Source organism: Zingiber officinale, chromosome 1A (assembly GCF_018446385.1).
Source record: "Zingiber officinale cultivar Zhangliang chromosome 1A, Zo_v1.1, whole genome shotgun sequence".
In the NCBI taxonomy this organism is placed as follows: domain Eukaryota; kingdom Viridiplantae; phylum Streptophyta; class Magnoliopsida; order Zingiberales; family Zingiberaceae; genus Zingiber; species Zingiber officinale.
The window spans coordinates 41,132,018-41,147,892 of NC_055987.1; the positions used below are offsets into that span (position 1 = coordinate 41,132,018).

The following is a 15,875-nucleotide window of genomic DNA, read 5'->3' on the forward strand; positions in this document are numbered from 1 at the left end:
AGGGTGCTATGTATATATATTATCACTTGTTATATCTCTTAATAAGACTAGGAACATGTTCTAACTGATTTTTCCAATAATATTTTAACACTTTAATACCATACATAACTTTGAAAATGCTTGAAAGGCATACATTTTTTATGTTTTGCCCGCTAAATTTAACTTTTTTTTCTTTCTCTCTCTCTTCCTTTTTCTCTCTCCCATGCATGTAACATCTTTTCTCACCTCTCTTTCCTCTCCTCTCTCTCTTTTGTATATATGTATAGGGTGAGTATAGTCATCTTTTAACCACCATGCATAATTATTATGATACTGATTTTTAGAAATTAGTATCACAGCTTAATTACATTATTTTTTTCTCCTGAGGATTTGAATCGGTACTGCCACGGGTCTGATTTCCTAGAGATCAAGATCGTATTCTAGTTAATTCTTTCAATAACATTTTAATACCTTCAGAGAAATTGAAATAAGTAATAGAGGGCACCATTAAACTTCTTGCGGTTTCAGAAATCCATAGGACTTGAAATAGATCCAATCGAACATGTCTAGGTTCATCAATGAGTTTTGGTCGAAACTCACTGATGAACATAGATAGGTTTGATTGAACTCATTTCAGATTTTGTGGATTTCTGAGGTCGTAAAATGCCTAATAGTGCCCTTCATTACTTTTTCAACTTCTCCGGAAACGTTAAAATGTTATTAGAAAAATCAACTAGTGTTGGACATGATATGAACATATAAGGCCCAAAATATATATCAGGCATAACATGAGCTTTATATGAATTGAGTCCGATATAAAATTCATATTAGGCCAATGCTAGTTTATTTTTCTAATAACATTTTAGCATTTTCAGATAAGTTGAAATATGCAATGGAGGATACTATTGGACTCTTTCCGATCTCAAAAATTCACATGACATAAATGAGTATAATCGGACTTGTCTATAAGTGGATTTCGATCAAAATTCATTGTTGGACCTAGGGATGTCCAATTGGATTCATTTCAGGTTCTGTAGATTTCTCAGACGGTAAAAAATTTAACAGTACCCTCTATTACTTATTTAGATTTCTTCGAAAGTATTAAATTATTATTAGAAAAATTAGCTAGAATATCATCGTGATCTCTAGAAAATTAGGCCTGTAATACTGACGTTTCAGATTCTTCATAGGAAATGATAATATAAATAATATAAAAATTAGTACCATAATAATTATGGTATGTATGCAAAAAGAGCAGAGGGGAGAAGAGATTTTGCATAAGAGGAAAGAGAAGAAAAAAAATAAAGAGAAAAAGTCAGATTTGGCAATGAGATAAAATTAAAAAAAAACTCATCTTTAATTATTCTTAAAGTTTAGGACGTTTCTGGTCAATTACAAACTTTAGGTAGTCTTTTATAAATTGCTGTCATTTGTATGTACAACCAACTAATTCTGTTAAGAGTTTCGAAATCTTCTCACCGCGTGATTTATCTCATCCGTTTAAAAGGCGTGTGCACCCAGTCGTCTGCTCCTGGAACCCTAATAACCCTTCTCCCCTCGCGCCTCCTCGTCGTAGCCGCTGCCTCCTCCTCGGCGCCTCGCCGAGTTCGGTTCGCCTGCGGAATTCACGATCATCGGCGCGGCGCCGAGAGATACGCTCCTGCACGCTCTGTAATCCTACATCTCTTCTCCATTCATAAAATGATTATTTTTTTTTTTATTTCTTTTGTTGGTCGTTTAACTTCTTGAGTCCTTAATTTGAGTAAGGAGTCACTTTTTACGATGTTTGTAGTTGTGCTAGGGGATCAGCGAGTTTCGTTTCACTAAGCTCCTTGAAGCTTAAACACAAAATAATATTCGGAGACTTTTATATTGTTCGTACTATCAGCTGCCTGAGCAAGAACTTCGTTATCCGACGATGGGGGTGGAACTGCAAGGGTATGACTTTCCTGTTGGTGTGGTGGAGGACGGCTACCTCAGTGATTCGGAGGCTTTTGCTTCTGTTATAAACGTTATCAATGGTGTTCGGATGGTGAGAAGCCATATTGACCTTTTTACGTAATCTTTTGTTATAATACTTCTTAATAATTGAAATGCCACCTTGTGGTATTGAAATAACAAAAATGGAGGTAAGTACTTTGATGAAAAATTCTTATTTATGAATATAGTTTTTTTCTTTCAATATTTATGCTCTTCACTTTACTTAAGATTGATTATCTTTTAATGTAAAATTGAGGCTTCAGGAAATACTTCTTCCCCCTTTCACTGTGGAGTTTATTGTTTCATGCATATGGTTGGGAATAATTGATATGACATTTGATACACTCTCCATTTGCATTTGTACTTGTAGAGATGCATTATTTTTTCCATTTGGCATCAAGTTAAGGTCAATTTAATTGATAGAAGAACACTGGTGTTGTGAAGTAAACTTTGATATGGAGCAGTAATTTGTTGTTTTTGTAAGCATTAAGTTAATTTGGATGATACTTACAACATCATTTAACTCTTCTATTTTTTTTTCAGGCTCCATCTTTAGTACCTCAGAGCAATAAGGAGCAGTATGATTACCTTGTAACTGTGGTGAACCCAGGCAAGAGAATTGGTCAAGATGATGAAGCTTTGATGGCGGTTGGTGGTCATATGTAAACTGAAACCTATTCATGATTAAGATTTTAGAAATTTAACATTCTTTCTCTCTTGATTCTACAGACAGCATTGAAGGCACTATCAAGAGCTGTTTTCAGGCTAGATGCTGTATACCATGGTTCCCTACTAAATAATGTATGTTCATGCACTCTCCTAGAATGCATATGCTCACTCTTTCTCAATGTTTCATTTTTTTTACTTACAATTGGCTTCCATATGTTTATTAGATTTTTATGTCCTCCATTTGGGATTATGGGTTGGATGCGAGAAATGCATTGCTTGAATTGATCACTACATTGGTATGCATCTAATGATTTTTTTGTTGCTCACTTTATGTATGAAATTTGCTGATGCCATCCATTGGATCTTCTGACAACAGGCCACTGTACCTGACAAATTTCTTGACAATTGTTTGTATACACTTTTGCACAACCTTCGGCCACCCAGTCGGTTAAAGGCACCCTTTAATCAATCAAAAAGATGGCTCATGAGAAAGGAAGAAGTTCGTCGTGAAGTTTATTTGGCATTAAATTGTATTAATACTTTAGTACCTCTTGCTCCAGCACGACTGAAGATTTTAATTGAAAAATGTATGCCTAGATTCACTGAAGACAAATATGTAAGTCATGAAACATAGAAATGAAACAATATATCAAGCAAAGACTCAATTGACACCATTTGCAGGTTTTGATGACATATGTTGAAGGCATACTTGGACTAGAAAGAAATGAAATTGGAAAATTCCTTGGAAGCACAGTGTTGGCTAGAGTGGTGGATTTGTTGATAGACTTGGATGTGAGTATATGGTTTGTTTGGTTTCTGAATTATTTTTTCTAGATTAACTGAATGGTGTGAAATTCTCATCTTGTTGTGTGACAGGTAAACATACCCTGGGAAGACATTCTTCAGGAAGAACCAAACAAAGGCATATTTGCAATTGAACTTGGAGAGTGTAATGAAGATGATGAATATACTACTATAGTACATGATCTACCAGCATATTTTATTCCAATTCTCTTCTCAAAATTTTCATTGGAGACTTAAATGCATGTCTCACTTTTGTAGCCTAATATGGACACTCTGGGTTTAGTGAAGAACACTTTTGCTGACAAATTGGATGGTTTGATGGTGGTGGCATGTGAACATCTTAAATCATGTTCAGAGAGTGGCCATTTATTAGAGGTATGCTTCTTTGAAACCTCTTTGTTTTTACAAATCTCTTAGTATTTAACTGGTGTGGTAGTTAGATAAATTCTATACTATGTTGGTTTCTTCAAAAATGAATGATGAATAATGTGATTTGTTTAGAAAGTAAAGAAGCTTCTCACTTAAGAAGCTGGTTTTAGGATTTCCCCTGCTGATTATTGGAAATGGAACTTTTATTTTGTTGTAGACACTCACAAAGAAAGTTAAAGGGTGACAGCAAAATGAACATGCGTAACATGAATCAGGAAGTAAGAATAAGAAATATGTAAAGAGATCTGCAGTTTCAGATCATTTAATAGTGAATTTGATGTTTAATGACCTGGGTCAGTTTTCTGTTCAGATATTTAGCATAAAATATGAACAAGAGTCATTTGTTAGGTGGCTTTATACTTCTTTTCTTCAAGGTGAGATTGAATTGGCATTGCCTGAAGTATTGCATATTCTAACAAACATGAACGCTCAATCCTACAAATAAATGTTATCGGCATGTTGAATGTCTTGAAATTACTGTTTTTGGGCACTTTGCAAATAGTTTTGCTCCTCTTTTCACATTTGTATTCTGGGAAATAGGTGTTTGAAAGACTGTCAGAAATCTTCCAGAGGGCCATGTTAAAACTTCATAAGTCAAAGTTTACTCAGGTAGTTTTGTTTTTTGTTTCTTCACATCTCTTTTTTATGTTTTTGAGATTTTGTTTGCATCTTTGTCTCATTATTCTGTAAATGATATTTGTGTGAACTCATCTAATTACTTTTTGGTGCAGTTCCTGATGTTTTATGCCTGTTCATTGGATCCTGACACGTGTGGTTTGAAATTTGCTATAATGCTTACAGATATTTTTATTTCGAAGGATGAGGATCCGGATTCCAGGTATTTTTGACATTTTAAACTGGAAATATCATTAACTACTGTACTAAGCGATAATTAATGTGCATGTATTGTTATTTTACAAGTGTGGACATCATTGGAATTTTGGCTTGATTGCATAATTATTATTGAGCAGTATACTCCATGTGCTATTGTGTTAATTGCAAAATTAGATCATGGCCAATTGGCCATGTTGGCATTTTACTTGAGCAATTAATATTGTTTTTATTATTATCGGATCTTATGAAATCATTGAATCTACTTATTCAGTAAAGTTATTTGCGTATATATCTTGATGAATGCCTGTCACTTTATTCTTCTTCTTTATGCAGAATGAAGGCTATTGCATATCTTGCAAGTTATTTGGCCCGGGCTAAGTTTATTCCTTCTTCCCTTGTTGCAAGCATACTTAAGAGGTTCTTTTAGTTTTCTTGTTTTTTCTTCTGTGTAGCTTTTTGTATCTATTTTACTTAAATTATGGATCGTGGTTCAGATTGGTAGATTGGTGTTTTGAGTATTGTCAATTGCAAGATAGTTGGGTAAACAAAATCAGTCCTCAAGCTGACCGAGTATTTTATTCTGGATGTCAGGTACATCTTAGTCTCTTTGATGGTCTCATATGCTCATTTTCTATGTGGAAATTTTCTTCCCTTTCGTTGATGGAAAAGCGAGAGTGAAGAAAAAGATTAGGGAAATCTTTCCTCAAATTTTTTTATTGCTTTAGATGAAAAACTCACATTTGCATGAATGGAGCTTAAATCCGTGCCATAATTTTTTTAATCTATTTTTACTTTTATATGTATTTTTATTTTTTTATTTTCTGACAAATAATGTTTTAAAATGTTTCAATATTCCATTTTTTAATGATTTTTGTATTCTCTATTTTTTTCCATAGTTGTTTCGTAACAAGGAGGGCCTAAATTAGATGGAATTGACCTGTTTGGTTTTGAGAAATACCAGCTAATTTATTCAGTTTTGTTAGATCCTTATTATGTTTGACGGTTTTTTTCCCAATTACAAATAATTTGCAGCTGACATATATTTATTTGATCATTATAATATTTTTGTTCCATTGAAGATGCAAATAGGTTGGCAGAAAATAATATAATTTTTCTATTTCTTTTTGATGTTCATGGAGTTTTATTTTATTTTATTTCTTTTATAGGCTGTGATGTACATCCTTTGCTTTCGATTGCGATCCATCTGCGATGTCCCTCAACTGAAGCAGCTACTTTTCCACCTGCCTGTTGATTCAATTTTGCATCATCCTGTCTTGGATCCTCTTAAGGTATGTAAAAATTTCCTAACTTTTTCACTATAAGCTAAGTAGATAAGCTGAAAATCATGTCAAATTAGAGAACAGAAGAACGAAGAGAGTTGAGGAAGAGAGAATGACATGCTAACAACAAAAACTGACTTATATAAGTGGGAAATGATAAATTGTTGTCCGGCTGATGTTCCTGATATTTCGTTCTTCACTAGATGCGGGTTTCTGAAACATTATGAATTAGTTTGGATTGGCATGGTATCAATTTCTTGTACATTATGCAGGTGTGTTTGCCCTTGATCGTTCAGGAGTTCCTGAGGCAGGCACAGACTGCCCGGTTGTTTAAGAAACCCATGGCTCATTCTTACGACAACTCGTTGGAATCTGAGTTCTCAAAGGCTTTTGGAGGAATTCAGCGCTTGGACATGTTCTTCCCATTTGATCCATATCTTCTAAAAGAATCTGATAGGTAAAACTCGTTCCTCATGACACATCTGATCTACTTCAATCAAGACTTGTTCTCCGAGAAAACCAGGGTAAGAGCAGTATTTGGATTCAGAAGCAAGTCATTGTTTTTTATGCTTTTGCAGATTCATGCGACCCAATTTCGAGTTCTGGGACATGGTGAAGACAACCTACAGTGACTACGACAGCAGCGAGGGAGAGGACAGTGAGGGAGAGGACGAACTCAAGGACCTTGGTCCTTCCAATTTCCCCAAGGATAACGACGACGAAGATGATCTCGACCTAAAAATCGACAAGATGTCAATTACCCCGAACCCCAGCTTCCTTCACCAAATAGCCACCAACTTCGATCAGTCTTCACAGATGCCGGCGAGAATAAGGCCATCTCAGAGTCCTCCATCTCCTCGTCATGGGTTTTTATATACAAAGAAAGAAGAAAGGTTAGACGATCAAAAGATTTAGGAATCATTTTGACCAAAATTAAAAGTCTCGTATCTCAAGCTCATTGTTGTAATCTTAGTTTGGTTTTGGTGATTGCTAAAGAGCTTTTTTGTCTGGGTTCGAGCTTAGGGAGGAGGTCCATGTAGAGTGGAACTAATACTGAATTTTGTCCCTTTTTGGTGAAGTTAGTTTTGACAATTTTGTCATTGTATTTAAGTTTATGAATTTTAAAAACACGCTTTTATGTTATATTTCTTGTAGATTTAAATTTTTGTTATACTCAATGAAAAAAATTTACAGCTCTATTTAGGCCGTCTAGGATTTATAAAATTTATTACAAGGTCATTATACAAAATTTAGGACAATAATACTCACTAACACTGCCAATAAGAACACTCTGGACTCTCTTGATATTTTTCTTTTGTGCATTATAGAATGTTTAATTATTATGTTTTTTAAAAGGGTACAAAAAATATATATATTAATGATTGAAACAAATTGATCTTATTCATGTTACATAAAATGATATGTTGGTCTGATGTAATAGAAATAAAATAGCAATTTACATTATACTTTAGATTTTAATTCTGTAAATGCTTATTGTTTTAAAATAGTAATAAGAAATTAATTTGGACAATATGAACCTTAATTAATACATATTATAATGCCTTTGAAAAATCATTTATTAACATTTAAAATGTAAATCTTTAGTATATATTATACTTCTTTAATGAAATTGTATTTTTAAGTTTTCAACATTTTGATGATCAAGGGCTATTAAAACATTTCTTCTTTAGATTTTGAAATATTTCTCTTTTTAACTTGATTTTAGATATGCATGAGATTTCTTAGCCTTTTAAAAGGATTTTCATGTGGGTTTACAGGCTTATCAATAAAATTTAAAATTTATTAAATAATAATAATAATAATAATAATAATAATAGCAATTCCATTATTTAATTTCTACTGATGGTATTGATGGAAGTTTGTTAAATGTAAAAGGACACGTATCTAATTTTTTATTTACTATTTTCTTTTAAATATTTTATTTTAAATTGATCGGTAGTAAGGAGGTGGAGTTAATGTTTCATTAATTGAGTTATAAATAGACCTTACTATTTCAATTAAATTATTTTATTAAAAAATATATAAAATTTAAGATTAATTAAAATCTATTTTAAAAAAACCGGTTACTTAATGATGGCATCGCCGTCCAGGCAAAATTAAAGTTGAACCGGGTTTGATTACAATCCCCAAAAACGCTGCAAAAGAAGAGCCACTTTGTCCCTCACTTCATGGATTATTTATATTTTCACCCTCACATTTTTATTCCTTTATCATTTCACATCCAAATCTACCACTATTAAAAAAATCCCAAAGTTAATATTATTATTATTTGTTATTATTAAGGGGAAATTAGGAGAATAAATAAATTTTAGAAATAAGAAAGAAAAAAATGAAATATGAAATTGCAGGGCTCAAAATGAAATTAAACTCTTTTATAATCCTTTCCATCGTCTCCTGCTTCGCGCTTTGCTTATCCGAAAAAGGGAGCTTTTTTTTTTACCAATCGAGCTCAAAAGCCTCGAAGAGCATCGTCCTCCTCCCCGACCAGCCATGAACACCACGCCTCACCGCGCACTCCTTCTCTTCTCCTTCTTCTCCTCCATGGCGGTTGCGTTTACCGACATCAGCAGCGGAAGATACGGCGACCACGGCGGGTGGAGATTGGCCACGGCGACCTACACCAGAGGCACATCGACTTCCGCCGGTAATACCACCGTCGACCAAGTCAGATCCCTAATTAGCTTTGAACTGACCCCAAAACCCTAATAAAGGTCTCGCCTTTGTTCGCAGAACGAGGAGGCGGTGCTTGTGGATTTGGGGATCTCGGCGACTGGGGCTACGGGACGCGCGGCGCCGCCGCCGCCGCCGTGAGCAGCGCCCTGTTCGAGAGAGGGATCGCCTGCGGCGGGTGCTTCGAGTTGCGGTGCGTGAACCACATCCTCTGGTGCCTCAATGGGAGTCCCTCGGTCGTCGTCACCGCCGCGGATTTCTGCGCCCCCAACTTCGGGCTCCCCGGCGACGACGGCGGCTGGTGTAACTTCCCCCGGGAGCACTTCGAGATGGCGGAGGCCGCCTTTCTACAGATTGCGAGGAGGAATTCCGATGTGATACCAGTCCAGTACAGAAGGTTAGAATTCTCAACTCCCTCATTGAATTTCTCCTAAACTCGTAGATCAACAACGTCATCTGAAATCACGAGAGTTTGATGATGAACTCAATGACCACCAATTTCAAAACACAATTTATTTCATCCTTTAAATCATAATACGCATTCAATGGCTCGGGACCATTGAATTAGTCGATCACACCAGTCAATCGAGTCAATTAGCCGGAACCATGGCCATGGTGCAGGGTGCGATGCGAGAGAACTGGAAGGATGAGGTTCACAATGGCAGGGAAGGCCTACTTCTTCCAAGTCCTCATCACCAATGTGGGGTCAGATGGTCAGATTGCAGCAGTTAAGGTGAAAGGTTCGAGAACTGGATGGATACCCATGGGAAGAAACTGGGGGCAGAACTGGCAGTGCGATGCCGACCTACGAGGCCAGCCGTTGTCTTTCGAGGTGACTAGTAGCGGCGGCGGAGGAACGGTAACCTCGTACAATGTCGCTCCGTCGAACTGGCAATTCGGGCAGATGTTTGAAGGGAAGCAGTTTGAGGAACACTGAAACAAGAGCATGAGTCTGAGAACAAGTGAAGATAGAATTGTAACGTATCCTCGAAGAGTGCTTTTTGACCTTTTTTGACTTCCCCTCCTATTTGTGTTCTTGGAGCTTGAATATGTATGAAATTCTAACAGATTTACAACCTTTGAAGGATTCAATCACAACAGAGTTTGCTCTGGAATATTTGGAGTAATAAACTTGTGAAGAATTCTTTTGGGCAAAAATTAAAAATGCATTTTTTTATTAGAATAGTCAATGATATTTTTTTAAAATTATTATTAAATATGTGTCTCACTCCATCTTTTTCCCTTTTAACAGTGAAACTCCCATTTTAACATTGTAACGAAGGAAACTCCCATTTTAACATGGTAACGAAGGAATGAGCTCCCAAGGGAGCTCTTTGATTTTAACGAAGGAGTGGCTCCATGTTTACGAAGCTACTCCGTAGAACATCTCCAGTTAGAATTCCCATTGGTGATGTGGCATGAGAGATATGTTGAAGAAGGTATTGAACGTTAAAGAAAATAAGAAGTTAAACACGGCTAATTTGATAATCGTTGTTAAATGTTCAATTTTTTTTAATTAAAAAATTCTATAAATACATCACGAATTCTTATTTTTTTTATTCATCTCTTTCTTCTTTATTTATTTCATCTTTTCACTCTCTATTTATATTCGAGATGGACGAAAATTTTAATATTTTTTTTACAAATTTTTTAAATTCTTCAAATACAAAAGAAAATATATCTTCGCAAAGTATTCGCATTCTTTCAAATCATGATGTCTAATATCCTTAATTTTTCTCTCACACGAAATATTATTCAAATTTTTAAAATATTTCTTATGCCACACAAGGTCTTCAAAATTTTCAAATTTCTAAAGTTCTTAAAATTTTTCGTTCAGAGTAACACCCCCAACACCATTTGGTATGTATTCACGCCAATATTGGTCAGCTATGAACAACCAATTTGGGATGTCTTCTCTGCCTTTTTTATTTTTAGCTCCTCAACCATTAACCATATTTTCGAATAAAGCAAGAAGAGCTACTATCGACTCATCTATCAGCGACAAAGAACCTCTAACGCCATCCTCTATTCCAATATCTCAGTGGCCACTATTAGATGTTGCATCAGTTGCAACTAATAGAGATAAAAGAGAAATTACCTAAATTAACCGGATCAAATTACCAAATCAAATCAAATTAAGTATTAAGATTATTCTAATAATTCTGTTATAATTATTAGAATAATTCTCAGAATAATTTTTAGAATTATTCTATTATTTGTTAATTGGTTAATTGACTGAATACTTGTTTAAACCCTATATATTGTATTGTCCTTAGGGCAAATATCAATGAATAATAGATTTTATTGTTCTCATGTTATTTCTCGCTCTCTACCTCTTCTTCTTTTAACATGGTATCAGAGCCCTATCTTTTTCCCTCCTCTCAAACAGAGATCTAAAACCAACCTTTTTTTTTTATCTTAACCTTTGTTTTCTCTCTCCACAAAAGCATACCACGTATTCGCCTTCTTTCCTTTATTAGCTTTTCTCTGGCACAAACACCTAGAATCTCTATTATCCTTCTTTGTTTTTCTGCTGCCGCCGATTTTGGTTTTCAACAGCAATCCATTAGAGAAGCTGCTGCCGCTTTTATTCTTCAACAACAATCCAGCGTGCTGTTCATGCCAAGAACCATGTCGTCGAACGCCGCGGATCCCAACAAGCCAGCAACAGCCACATCCCAGAGGTGATGTGATTTCGCTCCTCCTCAAGCTGTTGATCTCTGGAGTTTCTGCCAATCTCTGGAGTGTCCATCATCCACCATCCCAGAAGAGAAGCTCCGGCTATCTATTTGCTGCTTGTCCTGGTTTTCTGCCACAAGAAGCTCCGGCTGTTCACATTGGTCACAACGCATATTTGTTCTCTTCTTCACCACAGATAAGTTTGCATTACATAGCTCATTCCTTTTATAATGTCAGAACTTTCTTCTCCATCTTCCACCACAGAAACAAATTTTGCGACACAATTCTCTTCCTTACCCCTAAATGTCATGTCTTATTTACCCATCAAACTCACCAATGATAATTATATGCTTTGGAAGATGCAATTTATTTCGCTACTTCGTGTTCATGATTTACTCGGAATTATTGACGGCACTTCTCTTAAACCGCAAGAAGATGATTCAGGCTATACTATATGGAATAAGAAGGATCAACTAATTATGACATGGCTGATTTCAACAATTAGTGATCCTATAGTTCCTGCGATTGTAGGGCTTGTTAGCTCTCGCCAAATATGGGAAACTCTTGCTCGAACCTTTGCTTCACAGTCTTAAGCACGTGTTCTTCAACTTCGCATGCAGTTACAATCGGTGCACCGAGGAGACAAATCCATCAATGTATATATGCAATCAATCAAAACCATTGTCAATAATTTAGCTGCGATTAGCAATCCAATTTCAGATCCAGATTTATTAATACATGTTCTTGCAGGATTGGGGCCTCAATATGATAGCTTTATTCCTAGCATAACTACTCGCATCGATCAAGTGTCACTTGATACCCTTCATGGCTTGCTCTCTTCACATGAGATACTTCTACAATTACAATCTCAAAGGGTTTTAGATTCTATTGCTCTTACGGCATGCAAGACTGATAGTACTATCCACCAAGGAAATCAAGGAGGTCGAGGACAAGGACAAGGACAAGGACGAGGACAAAGTCGAGGACAAGGACGAGGTCAAGGCCGAGGACGAGGACGTTGTCAGATTTGTTTCAAGATTGGTCACTTTGCTCATCAATGTTATAAGAGATATGATCCAAATTTTACTGGAGGTTTTGCATCCACATCTCAAGCATCAACCTCAACTTCATTATATCACCCAGGGGAATTTTCTCTTGCAAGCAACCCTTATGTACCTACGACAAATTCTTCAGTCTCAGGATGACATCCAGATTTTGGAGTAACTCATCACGTTACATCAGATTATGACATTCTTACAGAGGCCTCCTCCTATCATGGTCCTGATACTGTACAAGTAGGCAACGGTTCAGGTTTGCAAATTGCTCACCTTGGAAACATATTTTTTCATTCATCTGGTCGACTCTTTTCCATGCGCAATACACTTCATGTTCCTTCCATCACTAAAAATTTACTTTCAGTCCGTCAATTTGCTCTTGATAATAATGTGTTTTTTAAATTTCACCCTCACTATTGTCTTGTGAAGGATCCCACAACCAAAACCACCCTGCTTAGAGGAGAAATTAGAGATGGTCTTTACTATCTTCAACCTACATCCGCCAAAGCTCTAGTTGGAGAACGCACAAATAAAACCTCATGGCATGCATGACTTGGTCATCCATCTCTACGTCTTGTTCAAGAAATCATCAATCGGTTTGGCCTACCGACATCTTTATCATCCTCATCTCATTCTTGTGAAGCATGTTTGAAAGCAAAAAGTCATAAATTGCCCTTTGTTTCTTCTTCTCATATGTCTAGTTTTCCTTTAGAACTTATTTACTCTGATGTTTGGGGCCCTACTCCTATTTTTTCAAATCAAGGTTTCCTTTATTATGTGATTTTTATTGATGACTTTAGCAAGTTTACTTGGATATTTTTCATGAAATGGAAATCTGATCTTTTTGATATCTTTTGTCAATTCCAAAGACACGTAGAACGTTTCTTTGACCGAAAAATACTTTCTCTACACTCTGATTGGGGTGGAGAATATCAAGCGCTTCATCGTTATCTGGGCTCTTTGGGCATTCTTCATCGAGTCTCATGTCCTCACACTCCCGAATAAAATGGCTCTGCAGAAATGAAACATCGTCATATAATCGAAACTGCCTTAGCTCTTTTCAATCATGCATCAGTTCCACTCAAATTTTTGGATGACGCGGTTCAAACTGCTGTTTATCTTATTAATCGTCTACCTACTCCATTGCTTCACCATAAATGCCCTATGGAAAAACTCCATAATCAGTCTCCTGACTATACCTTCTTACGTATCTTCGGTTGTGCATGTTATCCATGGTTACGACCTTACTCCAAACATAAACTTGATCCTCGTTCTCAACAGTGTGTTTTCCTTGGTTATAGTAATTTGCACCATGGGTACCGTTGCCTACATATACCGACAGGGCACATATATATATCTCGGCATGTTATTTTTGATGAATCTCTGTTTCCTTTTGCAGCCACAACAACAACTCCATCCTCAACCAGTGGTACCTTCTTACCACCACCTAATATCCCGTCTGAATTACCACAGGTTGCTCGTCCAATTAAACACACTGGAAATGTGAGAAGAGATGGCATCCTGGGTTCTGCTCCAGAATTCTCTACAAATTCTCCTAGATCACCAGAATTGACCCGAGTGGCTACTCCATTGAGACCAGGGCATACTGATGAGAGGAATAATGCTGTGGAACCTATTCCATGTCCAATCTCGGAAGCCTCGCCAGTTATGGATAATATACTCTCTAGCTCTGGATCGTCAAGTAATACAAGTCCATCATCGGAATCACCATGCCAAACTACTTCCTCTTCCTCGTCAACAAGTGATTCATATGATGGCCGTCCTCGTCGCATGCTTCCCTTAAGTGACATATATGCACGATGCCCTCAAATAACAACTCGACATCCTCTTCCTCGAGCTTTATTGGTTTCTTCAAAGTCTATTGAACCGACTTGTTTTACACAGGCAAACAAGGATCCAAATTGGCATAATGCAATGGCTATAGAATTTGATGCACTTCTTCGCAATGGAACATGGAACCTAGTTTCGCGTACTCCCTCCATGAATGTGGTGGGCTCTAAATGGGTATTTCGTCTTAAGCATCGAGCTGATGGTTCTCTTGAACGACACAAAGCTCGACTCGTAGCCAAAGGATTTAGTCAACAACTAGGTATTGACTTCAATGACACTTTTATCTCAGTCATCAAAATTATATCTGTCAGACTATTATTATCAATAGCTTTTAGTTCTAATTGGCCCGTACGACAATTAGACATTTCAAATGCGTTTCTCCATGGTCATCTTGAGGAAACTGTCTTTATGGAGCAACCACCTAGGTTTATTCATCCACAATTGCCATCTCATGTTTGTCAACTTAAGAAATCATTATACGGTCTTCGACAAGCTCCTCGTGCATGGTTTCATCGATTATCTAATTGCTTACAAACTCAAGGATTTACTGGATCGAAGACTGACTCGTCTTTATTTTACAAAAATAATGATGGATTTATGATATTTTTTCTTATTTATGTGGATGACATTCTGATAACCGGTAATAATCACAAGGGTATCACAATTTTATTAAGTCTACTCAATCAAGAATTTCCTACTCGAGATTTGGGCTTTGCTCGTTTTTTTCTTGGCATTGAGCTTATTCCACATGAGGATGACTATCTTCTCTCTCAGAGCAAATACATTACTGGACTTCTTCAAAGAGCTAAAATGGATGGGGCACGTCCGGTCTCTACACCAATTGCTGTAAACAACTCTCTATCTTCATCTTCTCCTGCTCTGTCTGATCCACAGATTTATCGAAGCATTGTTGGAGTCTTACAATATGTCACTATCACACGCCCTGATATTACTTTTGCAGTAAATCGTGCTTGTCAATTCATGCATGCTCCAACTGAACAAAATTGGGATAATGTAAAAAGAATACTTCGTTATCTCAAATGTACTATTCTACATGGTCTTCTTCTACATCGCCAATCGTCTCGAGATTTACATGCTTATAGTGATGCGGATTGGGCTAGTTCTCCTGAAGATAGACGCTCTACTAGTGAATATGCGATATTTCTTGGATGAAATCTTATCTCATGGAATTCGAAAAAGCAACCTACGGTATCTCGTCCAAGCATTGAGGCAGAATATAAAGCTATAGCAAATACAACGTCTGAGATTATTTGGCTTCAATCACTTCTCTCTGAACTTCATCTTACATCAAATATTCCACCAAAAATTTGGTGTGATAATATTGGAGCAACATATCTCTCAGCAAATCCGGTCTTCCATGCTCGTACAAAACATGTAGAAATTGACTTTCATTTTGTTCGTGAACGTGTGGCAACTCAACAGTTATCTGTCTCTTATATCTCTGCTGAAGATCAAATTGCTGATATATTTACTAAGCCATTATCCAGACACCGTTTCAACAAGTTAGCAAGCAAACTCAACGTTAAAGATCTCCCGTTAAGTTTGTCGGGGGGTAATAGAGATAAAAGAGAAATTACCTAGCTTAACCGAATCAAATTACCAA

At 36.5% G+C, this 15,875-nt stretch overlaps 2 protein-coding genes across 4 annotated transcripts; both read left to right on the plus strand.

Annotated features, from left to right (window-relative positions):
* The first annotated feature begins 1,437 nt into the window (after nt 1-1,437).
* Nucleotides 1,438-7,118, plus strand: LOC122023591 (RNA polymerase I-specific transcription initiation factor RRN3-like). Of its 3 annotated transcripts, none has more exons than XM_042581792.1 (16): nt 1,438-1,650; nt 1,868-2,011; nt 2,503-2,607; nt 2,689-2,760; nt 2,853-2,924; nt 3,005-3,244; nt 3,310-3,420; nt 3,505-3,606; nt 3,691-3,807; nt 4,402-4,470; nt 4,593-4,699; nt 5,029-5,112; nt 5,190-5,286; nt 5,862-5,984; nt 6,248-6,432; nt 6,554-7,118. In XM_042581792.1, the coding sequence occupies exons 2-16, from the start codon at nt 1,898-1,900 to the stop codon at nt 6,888-6,890; spliced, it is 1,935 nt and encodes a 644-aa protein (XP_042437726.1). In that variant the 5' UTR covers nt 1,438-1,650; nt 1,868-1,897; the 3' UTR covers nt 6,891-7,118. The 3 variants fall into 3 exon arrangements, with proteins under 3 accessions (XP_042437726.1, XP_042437735.1, XP_042437717.1); XM_042581783.1 differs by having other exon boundaries at nt 1,456-1,650; nt 1,772-2,011; XM_042581801.1 differs by lacking the exon at nt 1,868-2,011.
* A 1,273-nt stretch (nt 7,119-8,391) lies between these two features.
* On the plus strand, nt 8,392-9,775 carry LOC122002613 (expansin-A16-like). The gene is made up of 3 exons (XM_042557843.1): nt 8,392-8,640; nt 8,727-9,063; nt 9,288-9,775. Exons 1-3 carry the CDS (start codon nt 8,487-8,489, stop codon nt 9,601-9,603), a joined length of 807 nt encoding a protein of 268 aa, XP_042413777.1. The 5' UTR covers nt 8,392-8,486; the 3' UTR covers nt 9,604-9,775.
* Nucleotides 9,776-15,875: the final 6,100 nt, after the last annotated feature.

Excerpts from the sequence above, each read along its gene's own strand:
- LOC122002613 (XM_042557843.1), top strand. The coding sequence starts at position 8,487 with ATGAACACCACGCCTCACCGCGCACTCCTTCTCTTCTCCTTCTTCTCC. Across the intron at positions 8,641-8,726 it reads AGGCACATCGACTTCCGCCG|AACGAGGAGGCGGTGCTTGT; the intron begins GTAATACCACCG and ends CTTTGTTCGCAG. Across the intron at positions 9,064-9,287 it reads ATACCAGTCCAGTACAGAAG|GGTGCGATGCGAGAGAACTG; the intron begins GTTAGAATTCTC and ends GCCATGGTGCAG.
- LOC122023591 (XM_042581792.1), top strand. The coding sequence starts at position 1,898 with ATGGGGGTGGAACTGCAAGGGTATGACTTTCCTGTTGGTGTGGTGGAG. Across the intron at positions 2,608-2,688 it reads ATGATGAAGCTTTGATGGCG|ACAGCATTGAAGGCACTATC; the intron begins GTTGGTGGTCAT and ends TTGATTCTACAG. Across the intron at positions 4,471-4,592 it reads ATAAGTCAAAGTTTACTCAG|TTCCTGATGTTTTATGCCTG; the intron begins GTAGTTTTGTTT and ends TTTTTGGTGCAG.